General features: G+C 38.4%; 2 protein-coding genes across 3 annotated transcripts in view; both read right to left on the reverse strand.

Annotated features, from left to right (window-relative positions):
* Positions 1 to 4,558: 4,558 nt before the first annotated feature.
* On the reverse strand, positions 4,559 to 23,944 carry ALKBH3 (alkB homolog 3, alpha-ketoglutarate dependent dioxygenase). Of its 2 annotated transcripts, XM_062576597.1 has the most exons (9): positions 23,867 to 23,944; positions 21,649 to 21,761; positions 20,372 to 20,406; positions 18,413 to 18,460; positions 16,628 to 16,731; positions 15,307 to 15,395; positions 12,683 to 12,892; positions 5,470 to 5,568; positions 4,559 to 4,940 (listed from the first exon to the last, which is right to left on the reverse strand). In XM_062576597.1, exons 1-9 carry the CDS (start codon positions 23,940 to 23,942, stop codon positions 4,854 to 4,856), a joined length of 861 nt encoding a protein of 286 aa, XP_062432581.1. In that variant the 5' UTR covers positions 23,943 to 23,944; the 3' UTR covers positions 4,559 to 4,853. The 2 variants fall into 2 exon arrangements, with proteins under 2 accessions (XP_062432581.1, XP_062432584.1); XM_062576600.1 differs by lacking the exon at positions 4,559 to 4,940 and having other exon boundaries at positions 5,562 to 5,646.
* Positions 23,945 to 24,186: 242 nt separating this feature from the next.
* HSD17B12 (hydroxysteroid 17-beta dehydrogenase 12) overlaps positions 24,187 to 26,696 on the reverse strand; it is an 86,604-nt gene continuing 84,094 nt past the window's right edge. The window contains 2 exon segments of the mRNA XM_062576396.1: positions 24,187 to 26,337; positions 26,538 to 26,687. Of these exon segments, the coding sequence (XP_062432380.1) occupies positions 26,233 to 26,337; positions 26,538 to 26,687 (255 nt within the window). The 3' untranslated portion in view covers positions 24,187 to 26,232.

Below are 26,696 nucleotides of genomic sequence, written 5' to 3' on the forward strand. Positions count from 1 at the left end.
AAGCAAGAAAACACATCTGTCATCTTGCTGAGTGAATGGCCCTTTGGGAAGGCCCAACATTTTTATAGTGATCTGCTGCTGAGCCACTATATATAATAGTGGTATTATATATAATATTATATATATAATACTATATATAATACTTACAAGTAACTCCCAGGCATGCCAAAAAATGAGATGATACCTGCAAGATCTCCGCAGAAGTTAGGTGTAGGGAGGACAAGCCAGTGAATTCCAATTTATACAAATGGCATAGGCTGCTATGGAAACCTCAAGCATTTAAAAGAAGTGCTTTAAAAACAAAACAAAGTGAGGCAGATTTCATATCCAGGCTGGAAACATTTACAATCAGAAAAGGCAAAGTGGGTGTTAAATGCTTTTTAGCTAAGTCAGCAGTACTAGCACTTGACAAGGAGGTATTACGGATTCACAGCACCTATGTCTTCTATCCTAAACCCCAGAAGAAAAATCTCAGTACTCTGACAATATTATGGTATGAAAATTCTGATTTTTAACCCCTTCCTGGCATCCCATCTCTTTCTAAATTACTATTGTCAGATGCGAACTTTAGGCAGCTACACTAAATCCATCAGTCACGACAGGAGGAAAATATATAGCAAGAACTAATCTCACACACAAGGAAAACTTATCTATGGCTTTAAAAATAATCCAAAGAGAAAACCCTAAAGCAGTATTTGTTCTGAAAGAGATACAACAGAGAAATGATTAAACTTTGCTATTCATTTTAAATGGAAAGTGCTTAGATCCTCCTGCTGTGGTCTAGTACTGAAGTATTTAATCAAATATAATCCAACATCTTTAAGAGTTTGTGCTTAAATATTCAAGTATTCCATGATTAAATGATTATTGCCGGTAGTGTGGAGACAGGATTCCTGATACTAATACAGTTCATTAATAATGTTATTTAAGCATTAAATAAGTGAATGGTTATATTATTGATGGTATGACTGCACATGCCAGTCATTGTCCCTTCCACAACTGCTCCAATCTGCGTGTTCTCTGTGGGTGACAGGCCACAATCCATCCTTACAGATTCCTCCTCTGCTCCTTATCACCGAAAGCCTGAGGGCATTACGTTTTGGAAAAGGTTGTGGCGGCTTGCCAAAAGGCAAAGGGAATTTTAACTGGGGGAAGCTGGTAGACTCAAGCTTCCTAAAAAACACAAACAAGTTTTGAAGAATGCAATTTTTCAGCTTTTTCTAGAAGACAGAAATACTCTGCTGAAAAACAACATTTCAGTGTGAAGGAATAAGGGAGAAAAAGTAAAAGCACAGTTTGCTGCTTCTACATAAACAGCACTGTCACACCTGCAGCAAGAAGCACACAAGAGAAAACTACAGACAAATATGAACAAATAACAGTGAGAGGGGGAAAGGAAAAAGGCTACAAGAAGCAATTTGGAGGAGACAGCAAAAAAATAAGGGAATATGAGAAATTAAACTTAAAGGTGCTCTGTAGGCTAAGAAGCTCTAATAGTTGTTCCAGTTGCTCGTATGTGCCCAAGACTGGTGATACAGCAAAAACAAAACACTCAAACAAAACCCCTCTGAATCCTCTGCATATGCGTACACATTTGTTTTCAAATAAACAAAACACCTCTATAACATATTTACTTTAAATTAATAGTATAAATTCTCAGTTTAGACATTTTCAATAAGCTTTTGGTTGAGACTACTCTACTGTCGAATTAATCCTGGGGAAGAAGCCAGCCTCCTAACTAGAAAAAAGCCTTTAAGGTGATTTTCTTTTTTTCCTTCCTTCTTTTTTTTTTAAGAGAGATTTTTAGTGTTCAAAGCTGTAAAATTATGGCAGAAAGTTCCTCCAGTTATTTTTGACTTAAACATTAGAACAGAGCTGTGTATTTCTCATTCTAAATACACGTTAAACTATGCACTTGACTCCAACAACTACTGAACCTGCTGAAACATAGTACTTGAAATTTTCACATTGGCTGGTCATCTAGTGAAAAATCAAGTCTTTAGTTATCATGAAAACAACACAGGAATTAGGACTTCCTAAACCTTACTATTAGAGAAATCCGTTTTGGGAACCGTGAGCATACTTGCACGAGCGAGGAACCAAGTTATGTTTATGAGAAATATGTCCTTGCAGCAAGATCTCCGAAGCAGATGTGGGCTGGAATCTCTGCTGCCCCCAGCCATTTCCTGCCCTTCCGGCAGGGCAGGAGGTGGGGGTCTGCCACCACCTGGCTGGGTGACTTATTTGGGAGGAGGTGGGGAGAGGAAGGAAGGGTTGGCAAGTTCCCTGCTGGCATAAAGAAACTTGACCTCTGTGCCAGCTGTTCCCCACATAGGCAGGCACTGGGGACAGGAGGACGACGACACCACGTGCCTTCTCCCTGCTGCCTGTCAGTGGGTGATACAAGAGCAGCGCAACCAGCAGGAGCGACAGCGGCACTGGGACACCAGCACCAAAGGGATGTTACTCCAGGAGAGCTCTGTGATATACAACATTTCTTCTATTTACCTGCTGCTGTTGCGGGGGGAACCTTCCTCTCCTTCCCATTCAAAGGAAGCAAAGTAGGAACTAAAACTCGGTTTGCTAACACTACAAATTCAAACTGAAAGACTGAAAAAATGGTTTTCTTTAACAGGACCAGTCTCCTACCCTCAGTTGTGTGTCATACCTTCATGGAATTCAATTTGGTTACAATTTCCATAGCTGGAGGTTTGGGGGTTTAAAAGGTTCCCACGAGCCTCCATCTCCTATTCCTTGTTGCAGCATGACTGCTCTTAGCAGAGCATATCAAAGCCTCTCTTGTTCCCTCTCCTCACAGGCTGCAGCAGCATAGGGGACTTCTTAAATATGCTACATATAGCTTGTATGAACTGACCAAAGCTAAAGTGTTGCCTTGTTAGAACATGGAGGTCAGCACTACCCCTTGCTAAGGAAAAACACCCTTGGTACGGACTGCCATACTTGAGACACATACACAGGGACCTGCACAAAGCATCAGTTACCTAAAGAGAGTAAATGCCTGCCTACTTCAACACTAACTCTCAGGAGGTGCATCACAGGGCCCTGATCTTAGCTTCAAGCACAGTGCATTATGGAAACATATTCTAAAAAGGTATTTCTATAAGCACAGGGTTTAAAGCAAAGACATTATTACATAATGAAGTAAGTTTCCCAACAATATTCATTCACTGTACAAGAAGAAGCTATTCGAAGGTTGAATGGTACTTCAAGTAGACAAGCTATTAGATTTGTTTGACACACAAAGGAAATGATTCTGCCCAATTTTAGTGTACAAGGATTAAAACGACCCAACGGTCTTTTCTTTAGGTCACCAATAATACTAAAACATAGGTATAGTAGAATATTAACAACTTGACTGTCCTCATCAAGGAACTATTACAGCAAATACTGTTTAAGTTAAACTTTTTCTAAGCTAGCTTATTCATACATTAAAAAGGGACATTACCCTGCATCATATCAATGTGTTACCTTGTAACACTTCAATGTTGATGTGTTACAAGGCAGAGTATTTATGTGTTTTCAGGTCCTACTTTAGGCAGAAAGGGAAAACATATCAAACTTATGTTTTGGTCCAATTTAAAGGACGTCTTAACTGTAGTGAGAACTTAACCATATAGATATCTTATCTGATTTTACAAAGAAATAGCAGTCACCAGCTCACTGCTTCAACAACAGGTAGGACATAGCTACGTCAGGCAAACTTGAATTCCAGCAGGGCAACCTAGAATTGCATCTCAGCTGTTGATTGCTTCTCTATATAAGCAAAGTTTAAAAGATATCCTTCACAGTAACATCCTTTAGCACTGTATGAATTGACCTAGGGGTAATGTTTTGGCAGTAGCACCAGACTGGCACTTGCAGTGTGATACTAATTCAGGCTCAAATCTTCCAGACAATTCTTCCAGGTTTCCAGTTTGGCAGCACAAGCCTGATTTTCATTTCCTGATCTATCTGATATCACTAGAAGCCACAGCTTAATTGTGCTAAAAAATAAACACACACAGAGAAACAAAGAAACTATTAACAAATTCTGAGAGCAGTATGCTTTGTCTCTATTTTCCTGTCTATGATAGTTTTAAGCCAGCAGGGATGGAAGACTGTTAATATTCAAGCAATGGGCAACCTGGACCTGACTGATAAGACTTGTCTAAGGAGTTTCTGTTCCTTGTCCTTGTCTGTCCTGTCTGCACAGATAAATAGTTAGGACAAAGTCTGACTGCAGAATATATAGCAGAGGGAAGCCTTGATTCTCTGTTCTGCTAGGCACTAGTTAATTCAAGTAATTATGTGAATAATAAAACTGATTCTTTGCTGAAAAAGTCTTTGCAAGGCACTAGTTCTCAGTAAAGCTGTTAACACTTAGAGATCATCATGAAGTGCAGCTTTCTCACTTCTGTATACATGGCACACATGCAGCTGGCTTTACATAAAAGAATCCTGTCTTGTCTTTACTATGAAAATAAATCACTATTAGGGGAGAAAGGGAAAAAAACAAAAAGGTGTAAAAATAAATGCTCACTGAATCTTTCTGCTCCAATCGGTATCACTCAGATCTTTAATTTTAGGTGTTTTGTGTTCTTGTAAGATTGACCATTACTCATTCTCAAAATAAAAGTCTGTGATTTAATGTCATCTACTACTACATCATTCCTGAAGACAAAACAGCACTGTCCATATGACACAGCAAGCTTCATGACATCCATTCTCTTCTCCATCTCCATTTGACAGAACTCTGTTTCTGTAAAGCTTCCTTTAAATTTGTAGCAAGTCTGAGGCTCTGGTTCAGTTGTGGGTTTATAGTCAATAATGCATGAAGAAGTGCCTCTTCAATTTCAAGTTCCCTCAGATTCTGGATAAATGATCCTAAATGTCAGGTTTATTCGTGCATCCCTGGAATGATATTCCTTAGGAACCCGATGCTGTAAGTGACAGTATGAAAAAAATAAAAACATAAGCTTGTGTTAAAATACAGGTAAATCACATAACAAAAAAAAACCCTTGTAACTTCATTTCCTGTGATAGGACTTTTACCAACTTTTCTAAACATTAAGGTAAAGGAAAAAACACATGTTCCAACTGCTCAGAGCCACTGAAGACAAAAGGTCTTTGTAGAATACTGTAGGGCTGTTAAATAAAGTTGCAATTTTTAATGTTTCCAGTTCCTAAATTGCTTTTGCTCTTCCAGCTGCAGGCTAAAACCTTCATCGCTGACCTTAAAGCTGGAACATCTGCATGTGAGCTGATTCCTATCATATCAATTAGTGCTGGAATGAAAATCTATTGTTTTTGTAGGTGCTTTGAAATTAGAGGTGAATAGCAGTATCAATGTGTCGTGAAATACTGTGTAACTGCAAGCAGAATGTCCCATGTCTCTATGGGAGTGCCTTGAGCATATGTAGAAAATTATAGTGCAAGTAAAGCACAAGAACAGTGCCAAGGAATTCTTACCTGCCAGTCTTCCTGGGTAGCTCCTTCCATCACCAGTAGAGTCCCATGATCAAGCGGGATTCGTAGTCTTTCTACGTAAGTATAGTCTCCATTCTCTTCCTAAAAAGAAACATCAGAAGCAGAAGTGGACAACTGCATTTGGTTGAACATCAGTTCTCTGAGGCAGAGCTTAAAATACTGGGAGGGGAGAGAAAGAAACCAGTTAGACAAGAAAGTCTAACTAAATCTCTCTGCAACCATATTTCATACAGATTTCAGGAGTTGAGCATTTAAAGGATGAAAGAAGCCATTGCACTGCACTGACTATACAACACAGACAAAATTCAACAACTGGTTCCTGTATCTAGTACAAAACTCTGGACTGAGAGAGCAAATCTTTCAGCAACATAGTCACTCTTGACCTGAAGAGTTCTGTGTGGAGATACTCTGCAATAATAACAATTATTCCAATGGTTAACCACCTCATCAAAAATATGCATCTTTCTATTCTGAATTTGTCCTGTTTCGGGTTCCAGACATTACATTTTGTTATAGTATTTTCTGCTGGATAAATAAAGACTCTGAACAGAATATCTCCTTTTCCTATAGTAACTTGTAAAGCCAGTTCTCTTAGCTTTGGCATTGTTGAGCAAAAGTAGCATGACTGGATGTAGTAACATCCAGTATTGATTTCACACATGCCACACGAGGAAATGGTAACTCTCTGTTTCTCTACAGTATCCCTTCCAATTTTAAATCAGACATACACATTGCTGGAATCAACTAGCTGGGGAAATCTATTATGCTAACACAGTTCTCTGTCAGTCAGAAAAGAAATCTCCTCATGAAAAAGCTTCATGGACAGGTATTAATGCTGTATATTCTCCTTTAATATTTTCTGATTTTAGCCTTCTACAGCTATTTTTCTTTTAAATCTGAGAACAAATGATAATTAACCATACAATTAAACAGGTAGCAAATCAGGCTCAAATCAGGCTCTACTTATCCCTCTCTCTTAAAAAAAAAAAAAAAAAAAAAAAAAAAAGTCAGCATATTAACTTTTTTTTTTTAACTATCTAATAAGAGTGGAAAACACAACTCTGAAATGAGGAACTACAGGAAGTTTCAAGTAGAAAAATCAGCTATAAAATATTGAAGGGGGAGAGGAGAAAGAATTGGGGGAAGAGATTTAGGAAAAATATTTTTAATTAGTCTTTAAAAGGATGGGACCCCAGCAATCTTTTATTTTTAATTTATAGAAAGCCACATATAGCCTGAAATTCCAAACTGCCCAATAGATGTCCTCCAGTGAAAAGGAGTATGACAAGCACTCATTCTCAGGAACTGAGCTGTACAAGTACAGGGTTAACTTTGTTCAGAGTATATTACATGCAGTGAACAGATAGCTTGAATGAAAATTTTGTTATTGTAACAGCACCTCTAGAAGCAGAGATATTGGCTTTTTTTTCTAAAGAGATCATCAAATCAGTTATTTTTCATGAAAAAAAAAAGCCAGAAATAAAGGTATAAAAAATAGGTAAGAGAAACATAATTATGTCAGGTCTTAGGTTTCTGAACCATGCTAAACCATGACAATGTCCCTGTAAAAGACCACAAATTTTACAGACTGGTGCTGAACAGAGGCTTCACAGACAGGACAGTCAGAAGAAAATATAAGTAGTCATAAAAGGCAGACGTAGTGTTTTGCCAGCCATTAAGAATACCTAACAGCACTGACCCAACACATTTTGCAGCTTTTAGAAAAACTCACATTTTCAAAGTCTTAACTAGCTTCCTTAAACCTTATTTCTGTAATGGTCCAAGTTGATACACATTTGTCTTTTTAAAGGCACGGACTCTTTTTTCTTGAAAGACATGAACTGCTGTACAGCTACACAGAATGCTCAAAATGAGTCTCAACTACCGGGAAAATGATGTCTTGGGCTTAAAGAAAAAAAAGATTTGGGAAAGAACAATCTTTAGTGCAGTGCAAAGAGGAAAAATCAAAGACAGAAACAGGTAGAAAGAATACTGTGCAAATCCCCTAAAATGTAAGTGAGTTTGGTTGGAGTCAAATCAATTCCCAATACTAAAAAGCATTACTTGATGTAATTGACTTAGCACCTTTGCCACTTTCTGTTCATGTGCAGGACTAGATATTCGTCACAGACTGACGGAATGAGGCTATTCAATATACCGCTAGTGCAACTGGCAGCACTGGCTGGCAATACCAGATTTGTGCATCCCTTGGTGATACCCAAAGGCCTGAGGCTGTTCCAGCAGTTAAACTCACTAAACCTTTGAAATCAGCGAGTGCTGAAAGGACTCAGGATCATGTCTAATGCCCATCTGCAAAACATTTCAATTCTTAGCCACTCATCTTGCTCTATTACAAGTAATGCCAAAAATGTTTTCTTAAACTTCATAGAAAACTAGTAGAAAATTTCAAAAATAGTATCATAAACTTGACTTCTGACGAAGAACAGAGAAATACCATTGCGTGGTTGTTTTTGATTTCACAGGATTACATAATGTCATCCTGCAGCCAGAGAACAGTGAACTCTGTCTCTTGCTCATCTTGATCGAAATGAATCTTCTGAGATAAATGACTTAGGAGAAATCCTCCTTTTAGTTTCAAAAACACAGTATGTAAAAACAGCAGTTTCCACCCACTTTAAATCGGACATCTCTGAACTCAGTTTAACTCAGAAAAAAAATAAAGGAGATTTTCATATCCATTGGTTATTCAGAACAAAGATTTTACTAAATAATAAATAATAATAAACTTTAAATGAATTGCATGAGGTAACTTTTATATTGTCACTTGGTAACTCTATATACATATTACAAACCCAGCTGCTTCCAAAATATAGGTCTAGTAAGGCAACTGGACTGCTGCTTGGTATATTAGAATTTTACTGTTCTAACAATTTTGAGTTGCACATTTAATACAATCCAAATTATATACTGTCCAAATAAAATGGTTAAAGCCTTTTTTTTAATTCTTATACAAGTAACTATGGCTAACAAGTCAGGAAAACTCAGCTTCAGTTGATAGAAAGCACTGAATATACTATTTTAAAATATTCCTGGACTTCGTCAACTATTTTCTTAAAAAAGTATTAAAGAATCAAAAAGGTAAGAAAGAGGAAAGAACTAATAGATTTTACTCACACCCATAAGAATAATTTATTGGTGGTAAACATGGCCTCAGTTGCTTTGATCACTTAGACCACTGAAGTCATCTAAGGGAATTAAAATCTCTTCCCAAAAGTCTTGTAAAATATTCACATCACGTCCTCATCAAATAGTTGCTGTAGTGCAATATACCTCTCCAACCTGTATCAGTTATTTAATTTTCTAAGTTTCAGACAAGTTTATTGAGATAATAGTAGGAAATGGGCCCTAGACAGTGTGGAAACATCTTATAAAGAAAAGTAAATGAAAACATACAGTATAAGAATATATAAATAACAATGCAGTTATAGATGTAAATAGTGAGAAATCATTTGCTAAAGCTAAAGTCAGTAGTCCAGCTTCAGCCTGGACTTGCACTTGCACCTTCCTCTCTAGTTTGCTCTATCTGCTCAAGTCCTGCCAATATTGATGGACAAAGCCTCCTCCTTTGCAGCCGATTCTGCCTCAAGTTTTCTTTACACCATTCTAAGAAGTTCAGTCCTCCTTGTTCTGATCCTAACTCAATTTCTACTGTGCTCCATGTATCTCCATTTTCTTCTTGAATTATGCCTGTTAGGACACCACAGGTTATTTTCCTACTCTTGTTCAAAAGTACTAGGAGATCTTTAACTTCTGTGAGAACAGCGACCCAAGGACAGAAGGACCTTGTTTTAGTGTTTCATATAAAGGAAAAACCCATCCGAAGGCTGATTCTGAGAACACCACGAACATCCTGCTATTATCTAAAGTACGCATGAAACCCTCCTCCCCCCCAGTATCCATCAGTTTCCTTGGTTACTGATGGAAGAACAGCAACCTGACAACTGTCTTTAACTCCATTCACAGTTCACACTGCAGTTAGCTGGGCAATTGCACCAAATCAATCCTTATGGCACACAGATCTCTGCTACAAGACAGCTCCAAGCAGGACACAGGAGCTTGCTGAGACATTAGATATAGCCCCTTGCCCTTTAACTAGGATTTGACACTCAGTTTCCTGAAGGACCTAATCAGAGAAGTTGGCAGTATCTCCTTGAGTTAAACAGTGATAAGCAGAAGTAAAAAAGGTAGTAAGATTCTGTCAGAAAGACTCACCTAACACAGTGAAATCAGCTTCCCTCGAGTGGAGCAGTTAAGCCATCTGAGAGTAAAACAGGGGCCTTGTGGAAAACAGGAAGAGGCCACGGCAATAGAGAGGTGACAGGTATACTGTTGGAAACTATGAGAGGACTTGTTGTCTAAACCAATGATCGTGTGTGAGCTGTGTGCGGATCACAGCTCCAAGACAAAGCAGCCACCTCCTAGTCTCAGTGCAAACTGAAAAGGCAGTATTTAGAAGAAATGATGTTGAAAAAAGCTGTCAGTGAGTAAAGCTAAAGTTTCTAGCATCATGTTAATACCCATGAGAAGCTGTACATCTAGTACATAATGCACAGTTACAGTACAGTTATCACCAAAAAGAAATCCAACAGAGGACTGAATGTTTACTCTCTCTTACTCTGAAACAATTTACAAGGAAAGAAATAGAAGACTTCTTTTTGTGACAGAGTGGCCCATACAGGAGTCAAATTCCTACCAGCCAAATACTGAAACCTCACACACATGCTCCCCAAAATAGTCTGCACTGGTCTTCCTTGCAGTTTTCTCAGAAAAATAGGCATTTAATCCATTATAAGTTGATGCACATTTTAAGACATAGTATGTTAAATATCTGCATGTTTACTAATACAAACTGCGGTCTCTAAAACATCAGTCTGGTATTCCTCAATAGCTCTACAGGACGTTATCTGACTAATTGTACATGCTGCTTTGTACACAGAACTTGATCACACACCGACAGTTGCTTAATTTTTTTTTGCCCTCTACCGTTCATCCATGATGAGCCTCTACTACAGTATTTATCACCTTGTAGTTTCATGGCACCTTTCATCTCAAAATACTTAAAAAAAGTTATAAGAACAGTTATAGATACATAAAGGCCTTCAAAACTCTCAAACTAAATTATTAGAATTTTGGCCCTCAGAGAAGCTAGATTTTGACAGAAAAAAAATGATTTACTCTCTCCTCCATCTTCAGTGAAGACTAATTCTGGAAAACCTGCACTAAAACTGGCAGATTATACACCAGAACAACCAAATGCCTATGATGACTGTTAATCTGAATCCCCCTCCCTAAACTACATTCCTACTCCTGTAACTTCAAATATCTATCAATCTTACTTTGTTTTAAAGAAAGAGAGAATGTTGCATATATTGCAATAGAGTATGAAAATTACTTATTTGGTGGTGCAGCTTGAAAGGTTGTAATTTCTACCAGAAACTCTTGTAACTCCCACTTGGCGGAGCTCCCAGTATCATAGGTTGCTCTCAGGAAAATTGTAGGCTTTTGGAATGTGCAAAGAATATCTAACGTGTGCTATATAATTAAGTACAAGTTCCCTTCATGCACACGATACAGTTAACAGCAAGTTGTTCAAAGATCACTCTGCACATGGTGATCATACCTTAGGTATAGGTATGCCACACTTGCAAAAGGAACATACTTCATGTTTAACAAGACTGAGCTGGTCAGAAATACTAAGTAAGATATACTGAAGACAGCTTGAGGGGTACTTTTGTAGAAAATTATCCACCTCAAGAAGAAAAAGGAAGAAATCATGGAGTACAGGTCAAGAAATATGGCCAATTACTAAAGGCATAGTCTCCTTTGCTTATAGTGGGGTTCAATTTATTTTCAGGAAATAGAAAACAGAACAAACCTATCCAGAGGGAATACATGCACTTCTAGAAATGAATCCAAGTACCACTGACAGCTTCCCACAGGAATTAACTTTCCCGCTGACATTTAGTTATCATTACAACATCAAGGATACTTACTCATGCTATGCCCACTGACATAAAACACTTGTTACATGATCTTGTGTGTTCAGGGACCACAGGATAAAACTCACCTTAGGCAACAAAGAGTTTACAAACTAAGAAAGTAAGAACTGGTTAAAAAAAAATATATATGAATTATTTGGCTTTTTGATTCAAGTTGTGACCTTTGCTGTTCACAACTAAATGACCCAAGGTCATTCTTGATGGGCAAATTTCATTACCTCAGGGCACAGGCATTTTTCTAATAGGTGGATAATCTACACGCTTGTTTTCTGCATCAGTTTCTTCAAAGTAAACAGCAGCATAAGCAAACTTCTCCAGCTTTTCAGACTACACATATATACATGCATTTATTAAAAAAAAAAAAATCTCACCACTGAAGCTCATAGTAACAATACCACCACATAACAGAACACAGGTAGAAAAGACATCCAAAGCAGAATGCCCTGATTGGATAGTCGTTAGTTGCAAAATTGAAGTGTTAAACTGGCTTATAACATAGCATTCCCTAAAACAGCCTTTATCTATCAAGAATATTCTCTACTGAATAACCAACTCATTCCTGAAAGGATATTCCCTATCAAAGTTGTGATCTCCATTTAGTCTGTGAAGTACAATGCAACAGCTTGACATTTTAGGGAAAGAAATCAGCTCCTCCTTCCCTCTGTTCACTGTCTCTCAACCCTAACACACACAAGCCAGAATGCAAACAGTGCTACAAAGATCCTAACATACAGAAACACTCAGAACAACTCTTCATCTCACATACACAACGCAATGATTGAGCTTAAGAAGATTTCAACTCTGTGTTCACTTACACAGTGAAAAACCCCTCCTAATTCTGTTCAGGGTCCTTTGAAATACTCACCACGAATATCACTAATTTCTCTTTAACTAACTGGAAAGGCCCTTATTCTGGCAGAAGAATTCCCAGATTGTAATTTCACTGCAGCAACTGCTGCACATTATATAGCTGCTTCATTCCAAATCTGAAGATTTCACATTCTGTAAAACAGGTAACTTGCTTCCTAGGCTTAGTTCACAGAACTTATAGTATGTTTTCAGTAATCACTGACATTATTTAAATACTTCTAATTAAGTACTAAGTTCTCTAAATACAGGAAAAATATTACACGTTAGTGATTATGGGGTTCTTTCGCTGTGATAGGAAAACTCACAGGGGAAGGTTTCTTTCTCATCTCAAAGATCCGGGTAGCACCAAAGCTGAGCGAGGCAATGACAGGATTTTTTCCCAGTGATGGTTCATCATCACTGTGCCAGTCAACACTATCCTTCTCGTTTCGGTAGAGGTTGCAGAGCAGAGAGTTGAAGGTATAGCCAGTGAACTCCTCAATGCGCTCTTTTAGCATAGTCAGCAGAGGATGCCACTGTAATCAGCACAGCAGGAAGAGGATAAATATAATGAAAGCATACCAAGAGAGGATAACATCACGGAATTAGAAACATGGGTAAAAATACTGATGGATAAGAAACAAAACATACAGCACTTTCACCACAATAAACCTGAGGCCAAACAAATGCCTCTAAACAATTTTGATTATATTTTTTAGCAAAGCTGAGGAACAGGCTTTCTGCCAAATATGCTCATGTTACCTATGGCTCAATACTAAATTACCTCTTCCAAGACATGAAGCCAGGCTGCCTTTCATACTAACATGACAAGCTACACCAATTAATTGAAAGGTGATAAAGTAAATAGAGTAAAATCTGCTTGAACTGACCATGGATAAACACTGGGACTTCTGAACTAGGACAAATACTATACAACCTCATCTTTGCATGCCTTTTTTTTTTTTTAATATCCTGGACAAGGTACAGGACTTTAATACATGGGTCTGTTAATATCTGAGTTATGGTAGCCATCACTGGTGGGCACAATGCATCCAGAAAGTAGGATTCAGTGACTCAGCGACACACTGAATTGCCTGCAGTTGTTGACACAGCGAGAGGCAATGGCCAAACACTGTCACAACACAGGCTCTGTTCCCAGCTCTATTAGTATAGCTTGCTCAGCCCAACTCAGCACCTCTTTGGGTTTTGACTACAACATTTCAAATTTTCAGTGATTCATAAAATGAGTGATGCAGGACCTGACTCTCATCATTTGGTAACACATTGCTGTGTCCATAATCTATGGCACCTGTGCACATTGTATTATACCTCAGTCAAGTGAATCATTATTTAATGTTATAAATCTGTAGCAATTGAAGTCATTCTATTATAAAATGTTAGTACATCACCAACCACGTCACTGCTTACAAAGAACCATTTTTCTAATACCAAAATTCTTTTAAGCACCAGCACTAGATTATACCTAGCAGTGCTACCATCACACTCAGTCTTACTAAACAAGCAAACAAAAAAAAGATGGGGGGAGGGCAAAAAGCTAATTACTTCAGCAGATCAAATGTTCAGGGCAGGTAACTGTCTTTGGTCAAGCTGTGCATTAAATTACACTTGCTTCCCCTTAGCATATTTTTCTAAGCTATAAACCCATTCTACAGGTAAGGATTATGCTCTTTATGCCATCTACTGTTTCTTCTAGGCTGCAGAAACTCCCACCTACAAAGCAGAGTAAAATGTCAGTGTCTGCATGCGATCTATCCCATATATTGATTTTTGGGCAGTTTCTGGACAGTGGCAGGGCTAGTTTCCAGCTATATGAGCTTCCTTGTACATCTCACTTTCTGCTCGAGTTCCCTTCTCCCAAAAAAGAGGAGATAAAAGACAAGATCAACCTGCATGACAGATTTAGCCCTTGAATCTCTTGGATGAAGGAAAAAACAAGAGGCCCAAAGATTTGCTAACTCTGAACTTTACACAAACTGGATTGCAATTGTGAATTTAGGGTACCTCTGAGAAACAATGGCTTTGTTTGTCCACCAAAAATTCTGCAGGCTTCCACCTAGGGTATTTTTGAGACTATAAAATCTTCACAACTCTCCTTATCACATCACAACCATTTCCCCCAAATTGAGCTTTATTAGGTGGTGTACTTCCTTGGCAGCAGCTCTGAGACTTGGACACTTCTGTCCCATGCTATCCAACCTCTACTAACCACACCTGATTTATGGTTAAGGACATCGCAGTCTACTGCCATGGAAATTCCAAACAAAGCAATACCAAGAGACAGGCCAACGGGACAACAGGCTGGAAACCAGAGAGACTGACTGAACGTGAACAAAACACCAACAAGTCACTTCGAAGGAGGGTTTCTAAGCCTTCCAGAATAGTGTGGGAAATTAAACACTACAATCTGGAGTTGCTCAACAGGCAGGTCACGTGTGCAAATTCCATCACATTCACACCAGAATCAACAAAATGCCTAAATTCTCAGTAAAGCAATATTACCTCAATCGTTTCTGAAAAGGAAACATTTTAGTAATTGATATTATAGTATCATTACAATAAAAAATGCAGTATACAGGTGTATACTGCCATCTCCATTATAAAGATGCATAGAATAAGTCACACAGAACAATTAAGAGTTTAGTCAAAACTACACAGTGACCCAAGAGCATAGCTTTCAACCAAATTCTGCAGTGATAACTCCCTGCCCTTTTAACCACTAGATCATGCTCTTCCCAAAAAATATGCTCGTAACATTTATTTAATGAAGCATGTTCCACTAGCATTCATCCCACTCGACTGGCATCTGTTGCTGATCAAAACTAAAATTCAGATAGAAATTCTACATAGAAAAAGCCATTTTTATCTCTCTATCTTTGTAAAGGGCTTCTTTGTGTACTGTAGTAACAGGAAATTGTAAACACATACATACATTTGGGTTTGGCTGCATTGTCAACCTGGAGTATGTGTACGGAAGTTCCCCATACCAGGAGGTAAGTCTTGGCTCCTCAAAGGATACCTCTAAAAATAAAAACAGTAAGACTTTCTCATTTGCCTTATCAAAGGGTTTGAAAAGGGAAAGATGTAATTCTTCCAAGAAATTTAATCAAAGATATTCAAAAAGGAACAGTCTACTCAGTAGCACTCTTAGAGGCCTTCAACCTCGCATAAAAAAACTCTAGTGAAAGAACGAAATTATTCAAAAGCAGGCCTCGTGTTCTGCTCTAGAGTCTCTACACAAAGGATTGCCTTGCAGGAATCTTGGAACCACATCAGTTTTCTCATCTCTATGGCTAATAGGGCAAGCACTGGACAGGTTAAAGATGCAAAATGAAACTGAAATTTCATGTATAATTCTGGATTGCTTTATATTCCCCTGGCCCAGTGTTCAGTAAGCTAGCATAACTTCCATCCACTAGCAAGGATGAAGTGGGAAGGACTGCAAAATCAACAGGATATTACAGAAGCAGAATGCAGCAAGACCAGACAAGTAAGATTTTGCCAAATATGTGTATGCTCTGTGGTGTTGCACATCTTACAGAAATCAAACACAAGTACTTTCAACTTCTGAAAAGACTGTCTTGGTAGCTATTCCTCATGTTTGATAGGTAACATTCTGTATTACATATTACTTTTACTACTATCCAGCAAAAACAGATGTTGAAAATTTTTCCACTTCTATGGGTAACTACTTCAATAAATTATCTTATACCTGCTCCTGACTAAAGGAGCAATTTGTCTAGAGCAGGTGGCCCCTTAGTGAACAAATCTGGAATAGCAGTCTCTTCAGTTACTATGCAGTGGAACTAGAAAGCAAAGACAGGGGTAAATAAACATGCACCTCTGCGATTTTAAGAGAGAGGCAAAAAAATATTTCCAGTGACAAGAACCTCAAAGAACACAGTTTTTGCAACATCACCAGAAAACAGTATGAAGAGATGGAGCAGACAAAAAAAAAAACAGTGGGAAAAAGAACTAGAGAGATAACAGAAGAAGTAATCAAAGATTTTTTTAAGAAACATGGCAATTTTCACTTACATTTGGAAAGATCTGATATAATTAGCAATGGAAATATGGTGACACAAATTTGAAAAATGAGCAGCAGTGCTCTGCAAATATGCATGAGAGAACTCAGAAGGAAATATGTGAAAGAGTGGCAGTATGTAAAATGGAAAACAGTGGTAGACAGTGCTTAGATCAGGGCACAGAAATAACCCAGAAGCAACCTGAAGAGCTAGTCCACACACGCTTACCCTGTCTGACGTGAGTTCTCTGACCCCAGGGTATGTCTTGAAGGAGTTGTTCAAACATCCAGTCTGCTTGTTCTGAGTCAATAAAGCCAGGAATCAAATGTATCCTAAGAAAGAAGAGCTACAGATAAAGAAAAAGGAAGGAATATCCACTTATATATAGGCTTTTATAAAATACTCTGATTTCCAGGATTCCCAAAGGAGATAAGAAAACTGTAATGCATCAGGCCAAAAGTCATTTGATACCAACAACCTATTTCTGAGCACAGTCAGTTGTAGATGCTAAGGGAAGAACAGAAAGCAGCAACAATACAATAAATACTTGAGTAATAGTCTTCCAGTAATTTAAGAATTAAAGACTTATTGAAGCAGAGACTATGCTAACAGCTTTTGATGGGTCTTCTCCCTCACTAAATATGTCTAATTGTTTCTTGAACCATAAAAACATATGACATCAACAATATCCACGAGTCCCACAACCAGCTACGGACTGTGAAAAACCCAGCATCCTTACATTTGTTTTTAACTTCCCATCTAAAAAAATATTTTCAAGCTCCTAATTATGGTATGATAATCCACACAAGTAAATAATTGTCCAATATTCACCATCTCCATGCCACTCATTTTTTTAACAGCCCTTTAACACTATTGCCATCCAATCATCTCCTTTCCAAGCCAAGAACCTTAGAGTATTTAACTTCTGTTCTTTTCAGTTCTTCTATATATTTTGTTTATATATCTTTTTTCTATTTAGACTGCAATAAGCATCCAAAAATTCTGGCCACAGTATTGGGCTGGAGGGTAGGAATGCAGATTGAGAGATGTACTCAACATTTGTGAGATAAGTACTCACCACTCCAAAGTAATCCAAGTAAGAATAGTTAAAAGAGATGTGAAGTATGATTAATAACTTTCCAGTAATGTGTAATTCTAGCAATATGCTGTACACACACAATTCCAAAATTCAGATGAAAATGCAAACTCTAGAAAGGCAGAATAACTGATATGGTTGCCTATCATTTTTCTTCTCCTAACGGGCCAAAAGTTTCACTTTTGAAATTGGTAAATTAAGATTTCCTCACAGTTTCAAGAGGAATCAAGATGAAAACTTTAAAATAAATGTACAAGTTATTATTTCTTCGGCTTTTCTAAAAAACAATATTGATAAAACCTACCAAATTTAGGAAAGAAAGGATTAATATCAATACTGCAGCTAAGTCAGCATGGTGAAATCAAATACATTTTACTTGGTAAGAATTGCAAAATTAGTAGGTTTTGTTTTGAAGTATCCTGAAGATGCAATATTTTGGCATTTGGGGATAGCAGAGGGGATAATGCATTTGTCCAACGTTAAATACTTCTGTTAGATTATAATTAATTTAACATGAGTCCAGTTTACATCTAAAAGTTTTGGTAGTTCTTAACTACATAACACAGACATCACACACTTGCTAACATAGGAGTACCTATCCAAATTTGAAGTAGCAACTTACCCTGGAGTATGAAACAAAACGGACATAGCTTCTTTTCCTTATTCCTGGTAAAAACGCTAGAAGTAGCATGCACTAACTGTTAAGCAGGTTCATTGTTATCCTCTTCTGTGCTGCTCAGAGCTATGCAAGTCTCTGCTACCTGATATTTGAAGTACTTCCAGATTTAAACAGAAGATATGAGGGAGTGATAACACATGCCTGCTAGTCAAAATACTCTGTGGACACTAGATTTCAGAATGCCAAGTATCACTGCAGCAGCAAACAACATGTTCCAAAAAATGTGTAATCCACTTACCTAGAAATGCCTGTTGGTAACACACTCAGCTCATACACACCAGGTTTGCTAGGGGTGTAGAAAAGAAATAGCTATCAGATGAACAAACAAGAGATGGTCTTACATCTAAGCTTGAATGTTAAGTCTGCATCAAGGAAAGCTGTTTTTTTAAAAAATACATATCCTTGCTCTACTAGAGGGAAGCAGTAATATTCTGAAGAGACAGAGGTCAGAGTAAGGCAGCAAGGGAGGGCACAAAAGCAAATGAGTTCATGTGTACTTCCTGCCTCTCACTCTCTTGCTCTGTTTTCATCAAAGCTTCAGAACAGTTTTGTGGCTCTAGAGAAAAGTAAATGAGAGACGTCATTAGTAAACTAAAAGCAAAAGCTATAGAGACTGCACTCTGTCCAATACATTATGTTTGCTTTTATAGGTATGCCTACAGCATGAGCCTAACCAAAGAGGCAAAATCTACAGCTGTTATTCAAGAGACAGGTACCATCATTCTGCTAACACTGCAAAGTTTGCATCAGGCTGTGCAACACAGACAAACCAAATTACAGGTATGTGAACCATTTTTTTAAATTATTTTTTTTAACTACTGTAGCTTATACAGGAGTAAACAGTTCTTCTCTCTGTTACAGGTTGCATTAGTGTGAAGAATTACTTACAGTTTCACCTACTGCCTCATTTTTCTAAGCTAGCTCTAAACTTTATATTGCTTTCTGCCTAAAACTGTACAGTAACTTATTATTCTCCAGCTTTGTTCCACCCTCCAAGAGTTCTCTAGCTCAACACATTATCTCAAACTGTATTTTACACTGTGTTGTATTTAAGAGAGATGAATAAACAAACTTTTGCGATCTCTGCCATGCTGCATGGGCACCCAGAGCATAAACCACATAATTACCTATAGCTTATTGTGGTGACTAGAATAGCACCTGGGTTTTGCTTCTTCTGCATTTTTTAAATTGGTAAGTGGAACAAATGAAAGGTTAGTGAATTTTCAGAGTACTTTTTAACATCCTGAATTTACCTAAATACTACATTATTACTACTAACAATAAATAATAAACAAAGAACAGAGCTTTATCACTCACATCAAAATGGAAAATTAAAACAAAAATACTTGTTACAATCGCTAAATGCTTCTGTGGTATTCTGTACCTATTTCCAGCAATATTTTTTTCATGAATCTGGACAGAAGCATCTCTCAGAAAAATGGTTCTACTTAACAAATTGCTCACTGCCATACTACTGGTGCCAGAGCAGCTGAACATCACATCTGAATTAAGCCTGCCTTGCACCAACATCTAACATCATATCTGAAACAACTACAAAAAACTAACTCCAGATCCCCCAAAGTAAAAGCACTAGGCAAGTGACACTCAAGATCTTTAAGTTACTTCTTAGGAACCACTCAGTAGGAAAACTCTGAGATGACCAAACTCCAGTTACTTCATCATACACCACACCTTGTCTCATATCACATCAAGCGATCTAAGATCCTTACTTCAACAAAAGGCTACAGCATATGAATACGAAACTTCACTACAACAGTGACTAGCAGCTAGTAAGTGATCTTCTGATCCTTCAGAGCAAGTGCTGTTCGAGCTGCCATACCAGATATATACCTAGATAACAATAAGTAACTTCCAGTATAGTTAACTCAGAGACTATTCTATATAACCAAAGGGGACATATTTGCAGATCTATTGTCCTAGAACGCTCAAGCGTTCTCTCTTCCTTGCTTATACACTACAAGCTGTACAAACTAGTAAGACAGACATGGGCTATCTGATTATAAAAATCAGATCAGAATAAAAGGGCTGGAAGTCCAGACCACTTTTTGTACTGAAATTTCTTCCCAAAGGTATGGCAGCTACCAGTGAAGAAGCAGTAGAATCTTTAAGTAGATTCCTACTGATCTGGAGAACTGAAAAACCACAAGACAGACAGTTAAGGTAGCAGTATACTCACTCTATCACACCTGCATCAGGAACTTTGCGTTCCACCTGAAAGGCAACAAGACAATACATGATGAAAACTAAATGTTTAAGTACTCAGCATGCTCAAGTTCACCAGAGGTAATTGCTATCTCCAGTAACTCTTGATAGCTGAACAGCTTAGAAGCTGATCCCTGTCCCACTCCAGGCAGAACAAGCTTTGCGTTTCAATCTCAGCCATCACTGAAACGTCAGTGAAAAAGATGCACTTTCTGTGCATCTGAAACACAGATGCATAGTTCTGAAGCAGCGACAAGCCAACTCAGAAACACCCAGAAAACCACCACTCCAGGCAGAATTTAATCATCAACAGCCCCCAAAAGGGGGTCCCTTTCACTTCTAAATTATTTGGATTATTACAGTACTTGCTGTTTTTCAATTGCAACCAAAAAGTCTGTCCTCACATACAGAATTAAAAGGTTAAAGCAATTATAGAAGGAAGGATAAAGAAATCAAGCCTTGGACAACAAGCAAAATGTAAGACAGACTGGACAGCAGGAGCTGCCAGTTATAAATTCTCTGCATAGCTAGCGGTTCCTATGTGTTGTAAAAGATAGTTCAATCTTTTTCACTGAACAGAAAGTAAACACTGGGTCCGCCTGGATTATCACTCTGATTGTCTCAGAGGTTTATACTCCTCTGACCGCAGTTAAGTGCTGAGATGCAAGAAGGTGCTGAGATGAGCACGCAAAAAAATGAGAATATAATACTGCTTAGATGCCAGGGTTCTCCATCACTTCTGGCTTAGAAAGAGCTGTTCAAGACTTTTCCAAAAGCCAGAAACTGCCTTCCCGTCGCAAAGAATACAATATGCTTCAATCTGCTGACAGGCCGCAAGGAAAATCTAAAAAACAAATGACACACTCTTTTCTGGTTACAACTAAGACTGATTTCCCAAATGAGGCAAAAACAGAGCTCAAATCATGGCTAGGATATTGTGTCATTCTGAATATTTATCAGAACACTTTCTTTTAGTTCTCCTAAAAAAAAAAAGAAAAAAAGGATTATGAATAGATATGGAATGAATATTCAAAATTCAACACTAAACAGAGGGAATGCAACTGTGTTTGCCATACATGCAAGATGGCTTTACGTTCTGCCTAGGATTAAAGCCCCCAAAAGTTCAGAATAACCAAGTTTTTCATTTGTTTTAAGCATTAGATCATAATCTAAAAGCCAGATGACTTGTCAGTTTATCACTCATAGTTTAATAAAAGATGAGATTCTACTAAGAACTATTTAAGTTTTTATCTCTGATGGCTTTTCAAAGATAAAATGCTTTTGAGTGTGAATCTGATCTTTTCTCATCCAGGTTTGTCTGATGCCTGCAGGAGCAAGGTTCCCAGCCACAGGTGCTGTAGGTGCTAAAGTTATGGGGGGGAAAAAATCACATGAAATAACAGCAGGATCACAAAAAAGAGCCAAGTTAGAGTATCACCACAAGGAAAATCCAGTATTTATGTTTGGAGTAGCTTATGTAATCATTCTTTGTTTCTAAAGGATTCCCCTCTGCTTGGCTGAAATCTCAGGGAAGAGCCAGACCTACGCGACATAACAGTCAAAAAGATGCAGAACCTGGAATAAGATTTTTTATTTTTTATTCATAGACAAACAAAAATTAGAAGTACTTTTAAATTAATTCCCACCAAATGGAGAAGTTTACAATGAAGGCAGGTACTGCCTTATATTAGCTTACACTAAGTCAAAAGTGGTGAAGGAAGAAGGGACAGGCAAAGTTCAAATTCATCATGAAAAATAAAAGTGCAAAAACAAGTGTGTGTAACATGGCATTAGGGAATACGATGATTCTATATAAGGAGTACTCAGGAACAGATGTGTTTACAATATAAAACAATTAAGTTAAAGTACCATTAAACTTGCAAAACTGAAGACTCAAGACTTGTGCACCTCATGTATGTATACATACCCCATTTTCCAAGAAATGCTGCTTAGTCTTACTTCATTTTTTACCTCCCTTTTTCCAGGTGCAGCCCAATGCACTATTGCCAGTATATCCTTCAAACTCAAAGGATATTTAGCAGTTTTAACAGTCATGAAACTCTGCATCACCATGTTATTCAAGTGCCAAAAATCAACAAGTATGAACTTGTTAATGTTTAAAACCTAATCTAATTTCCTGCTCCTCCTAATAATTCATGTTGCTTGAATTTTCACTAGTATATGAAGCGGATTATGCAACTTGTTCATCTATAACAGGGACCAACTTTGGTGTTAAGGAGGTTCTTTAACACCTCATGACTTTTGTCTCTACAGTGGCCTTTCCTTACCATGCTTTCGTCAGGCTGCAATATAGTATCTTCCAGTTCTATCACAAACATCCATCACATACCATTAGAAATTTTCCCAAGCACCTAAACTGCTTCCTTCTGTGAATTTTTAAGGAAGCAAAAGATAAGCAAAGTATGTTTATTAAAACAAAGTTTTGAAACCGAGAAGAAAGTATGTAAGAGTAGCTCAGGCATAACACTTCACGTGATTTTTTTTTGGGGGGGGGTGGGTTTGTTTGTTTTGTTTTTTTAAAAAAACACATACATACACAAAAACATGTTTCAAGAAAACCAGCCAAAGTAGATGTGAAGGAAAACTTCATTCTGAGTGGCTCAAAAGGCGGGAAGAAGTTTTAAAATGAGATTTTAATATTCTTAAAAAAAAAAAAAAAAAAAGAAAGAAAGAAAGAAAGAGAGAGAGAGAGAGAAAAGAATCCTTTATGGACTGTTTCCACCTATGATACCAAAGTTCCTGGTCACATGCAAGAGCCAGCATAGTTGGGCTAATGCTTGCCAGGACAAAACAACTCTGCTAGGCTAGAACGCTCAACTTCCTAAGAAGTTAGAGTTTTCACACACATTCCTCTTGGCAGCTGGAAGCTGGTTCTCTGTCCATCTGCACAAAGCAAACCGATCTTTTGCGCATATTTGGAGCCCCGCGCAGCCATCCTCTGCCTCTGAGTTTTTCTAGTTTAAGTGCCACGCAAAACAGCGATGTTAACCCTAGCTCTTCTAACTCTGATGTTCTGTACTTTATAATATTACTTTGTAATATTTTTTATAGTAAAAATATAAAGAAAAATGGAACCCAAGTGTTTTGAGTAAGAAATGCATTTGGTTCAGCTAAATTCTCTTTGCCTCAGTCTAAATTCAGGAAGGGTAGCACGTTTACATGTCAGAAATATGTCTACACAGACTGCTTAACTTACACACTGTGTCCAAAAAAAAAATACGCATATACCTGCACCAAACATGTAAGTTTACTTCAAAATTAGATTTGAACTTAGTTATCTAGAAACGCTGGACCCCCCCCCCCCCCGCCCCTGTCTCACATCCAGGGAAGTTTCCTCTCGTCAGCTGCGCTCGCCCCGGACCTGGGGCCTCCCGGCCGGCGACGAGGGCCGTTAAACCGCCCCCGCGCCCCGCGCCCGCCGCCGCCCGGCCCGGCCCGGCCGCCTCACCCTTGCCTGGGAGCCGGCCCGCCGCGCCGCCGGCCCAGCCGCCCTGCACCCGCGCCCGCCGCCGCCTCTCCGCCATGGCGCCGCCCGCGCCTGCGCGCCCGCCGCGCCGCCCCCCGCCATGGCGCCGCCCGCGCCTGCGCGCCCGCCACCGCCTCTCCGCCATGGCGCCGCCCGCGCCTGCGCGCCCGCCGCGCCCGCCACCGCCTCTCCGCCATGGCGCCGCCTGCGCGCCCGCCGCGCCCGCGCAAGCCAACAGCGGGACAACTTGAATATGAAAAAAACATACCTTCCCTCTAAGGAGGAAACCAACAAACCGAAGATTCAGAGTAAAACCCGCTTTATTTGTGTGTGTCTTACAAAGGCAAAGAACATACAGACTGGTTAACCCAATGCTTCCGTATCTCCAGAGCAAGCCACGGAATGCGCTTTTACAGAACTACCACCACCACCTTCACCATCCCTGTTCCAAAAAATAAAGCAAACTAAGGGACAGGATCTGCATCTCAGATTCGATCAGCACCATTGCATCGGTATTCATGTATTTTCAATGTACAGAAATGTTAGCCTCTAATCTTGTCTCAGTACAACATATTTAACTTTTTTTTTAAAAAAAAAATCAGAGCTTGAAACATTTCTTTCTGGGATGGAAAACCACCTCCAGGCTTTAACCAAAGGCAGTCACCACAGAAAACTTAGCGATTTGCAGTTTAAATTGGTTTGAAATTTTAGTATATTTTGCATTCATAAGAAGGAATGTTAAGAGACCAAAATCTTTATTCAAAGGAGCACATAAACACAGATAACAGCAGTGTAGACTTCTCATATCCTCTGATCCTACCTCTTGGAGCCGGATAATTTCAATTTCACTGGAGCACTCGGTTTTGGAATAGAGCTATGACACAAATCAGTTATTTTAAACAACTTCATTAAATCCATGTCACTCTACATCCCAACTCCTCCATTTTTCTCAGTTCAGAGAGCACTCAGTTGACTGGCATAATAAGTCCTGCATTTATAGAAATTCACAGGTACTAATTATTCTATATTCAGGATTCTCATTTCAAAGGTCTCACCAGAAGACAGACTGATACGTACTTCAGAAAGAATTTAACCATCACTGCTAACAGGGAGAGTTACCCATTTCAAGCTCTTCATTTAAAGTACCAGCAATCTTTTCCATAGCAACCAACAAGTAGCACACAACTTGTAACATTTATCTACATTGTCATCACCATTTACTATGAAGAGCAGCACTGAACTTTAACTGTTTTTACAAATCAAAGATTACATATTACTGCAAAGTTAGAATCCACATTCAAGAACCAAGAATGCAAATACTTTTAGTAATATTTTATGTGTGTATATATATATATACATACACACACACACTATATATATGTATATATATATACACACATACACACACAGAGATAGATAGATGAGGAATTACATTCACATTTTTTAGTCCTTTTCCCCTCAGTTCATAACCAAAAACAAACAAAAAAAGTCACACTGGACCCTTTTGAACGGTTTGAACTGAACCCTTTCATCTAAACGATCACTCAGGTTTTGGTGCAAGAACTTATTTCAATATAGGAGGGAGTAAGCGCTGTGAAGGGACTTTCAAAACAATCAGATTATGGATCACTTCATGAATTGGTGAATCCTTTCTAAGTTACAACAAAATTGACACACTAGCCTGAAACATTGGGTGTTTTATTATTATTATTATTATTATTATTTTTATTGGACAGATTTACTTCTACACAGTCCAGAAGCTGCCCCAAAGCTCTTCCCCTCCGGCACTGGCCCAAGGCGGGCTGCTTTTATTGCGTGGAGCCTGTAACCAGGGGGCAGCACTGACAATTCAGAACGACAGTAGATGCTCTAAATCTGAACTGGGTAGAAGTTATATTCTGTGAATAGTGTCAGGTTGTCTTTTTAAATAATTATGCTTTATTCCCATTCCTTCCCATCTTTCTAGCAACATGGAAGAGAGAACTACTATTGCTCTTCCCTTCATCACACACAGCACACAGACTTGATGGATGCTACATAGCTAAGCTGTTCCCCCAAAAGGCAATGTCTGATCAAGCCCACATTAAGTATTTGTTAAAGCACAGTGTAATTATAGTTCGAAGCACTCCCCTCCATAACATATCTATAAACAAATAAAGCCTATTTTGAAATTCATATTGGAAGTGAAGAATCCCATTTTGTCTGTGCCCTCAAAATGGGACTGTTTTGTTTTAGTAGAAAATATACCTACAATTGAAAATGTTTTAAACATTAGGTCTACTCAGTGCTGAAATATGGGTGCGGAACCTGTAGGTGTCCCAGACTTCCAAGATCAAGTTGCCTGCAACTTACTTTTCCTTCATTTTTTTCAAATAACGAGCACGTATTTGTTTGTTTATTTTCATGAGCAAATTCATGACAACAGGTGAAGGTAGAAAAGAGAAGAGCCAGCCCTAAGAAGTGAAGAGGAAAGAAAAAAAAAATCAGCTATTACAGCCCATATTAAGCTAAATCAAACCCATTACCAGCACAAACATTACAAAATTATAATTCAAAGAACAAAAATCATTATTTTAAATAGTTAAAACTTCTCTTTTATAGTGAGCATGTACACAAAACATACTGCATCCTCACCTCTTGCAAAGTGGCTTACCATGAGTGCATGGGGTAGGCATCCATTGGTCTGCGACTGCAGGCCTACTGTGCCTATGGCAGCTCTTACATACGTTTCAGGACTGGGCTTACTGAAAGTTGGCTTGCGGATTTTAGACATTTTCGTTGCCACATAGTATGGTAGGACACTCTGCATACA

Source organism: Rhea pennata, chromosome 5, assembly GCF_028389875.1.
Source record: "Rhea pennata isolate bPtePen1 chromosome 5, bPtePen1.pri, whole genome shotgun sequence".
Classification (NCBI taxonomy): domain Eukaryota; kingdom Metazoa; phylum Chordata; class Aves; order Rheiformes; family Rheidae; genus Rhea; species Rhea pennata.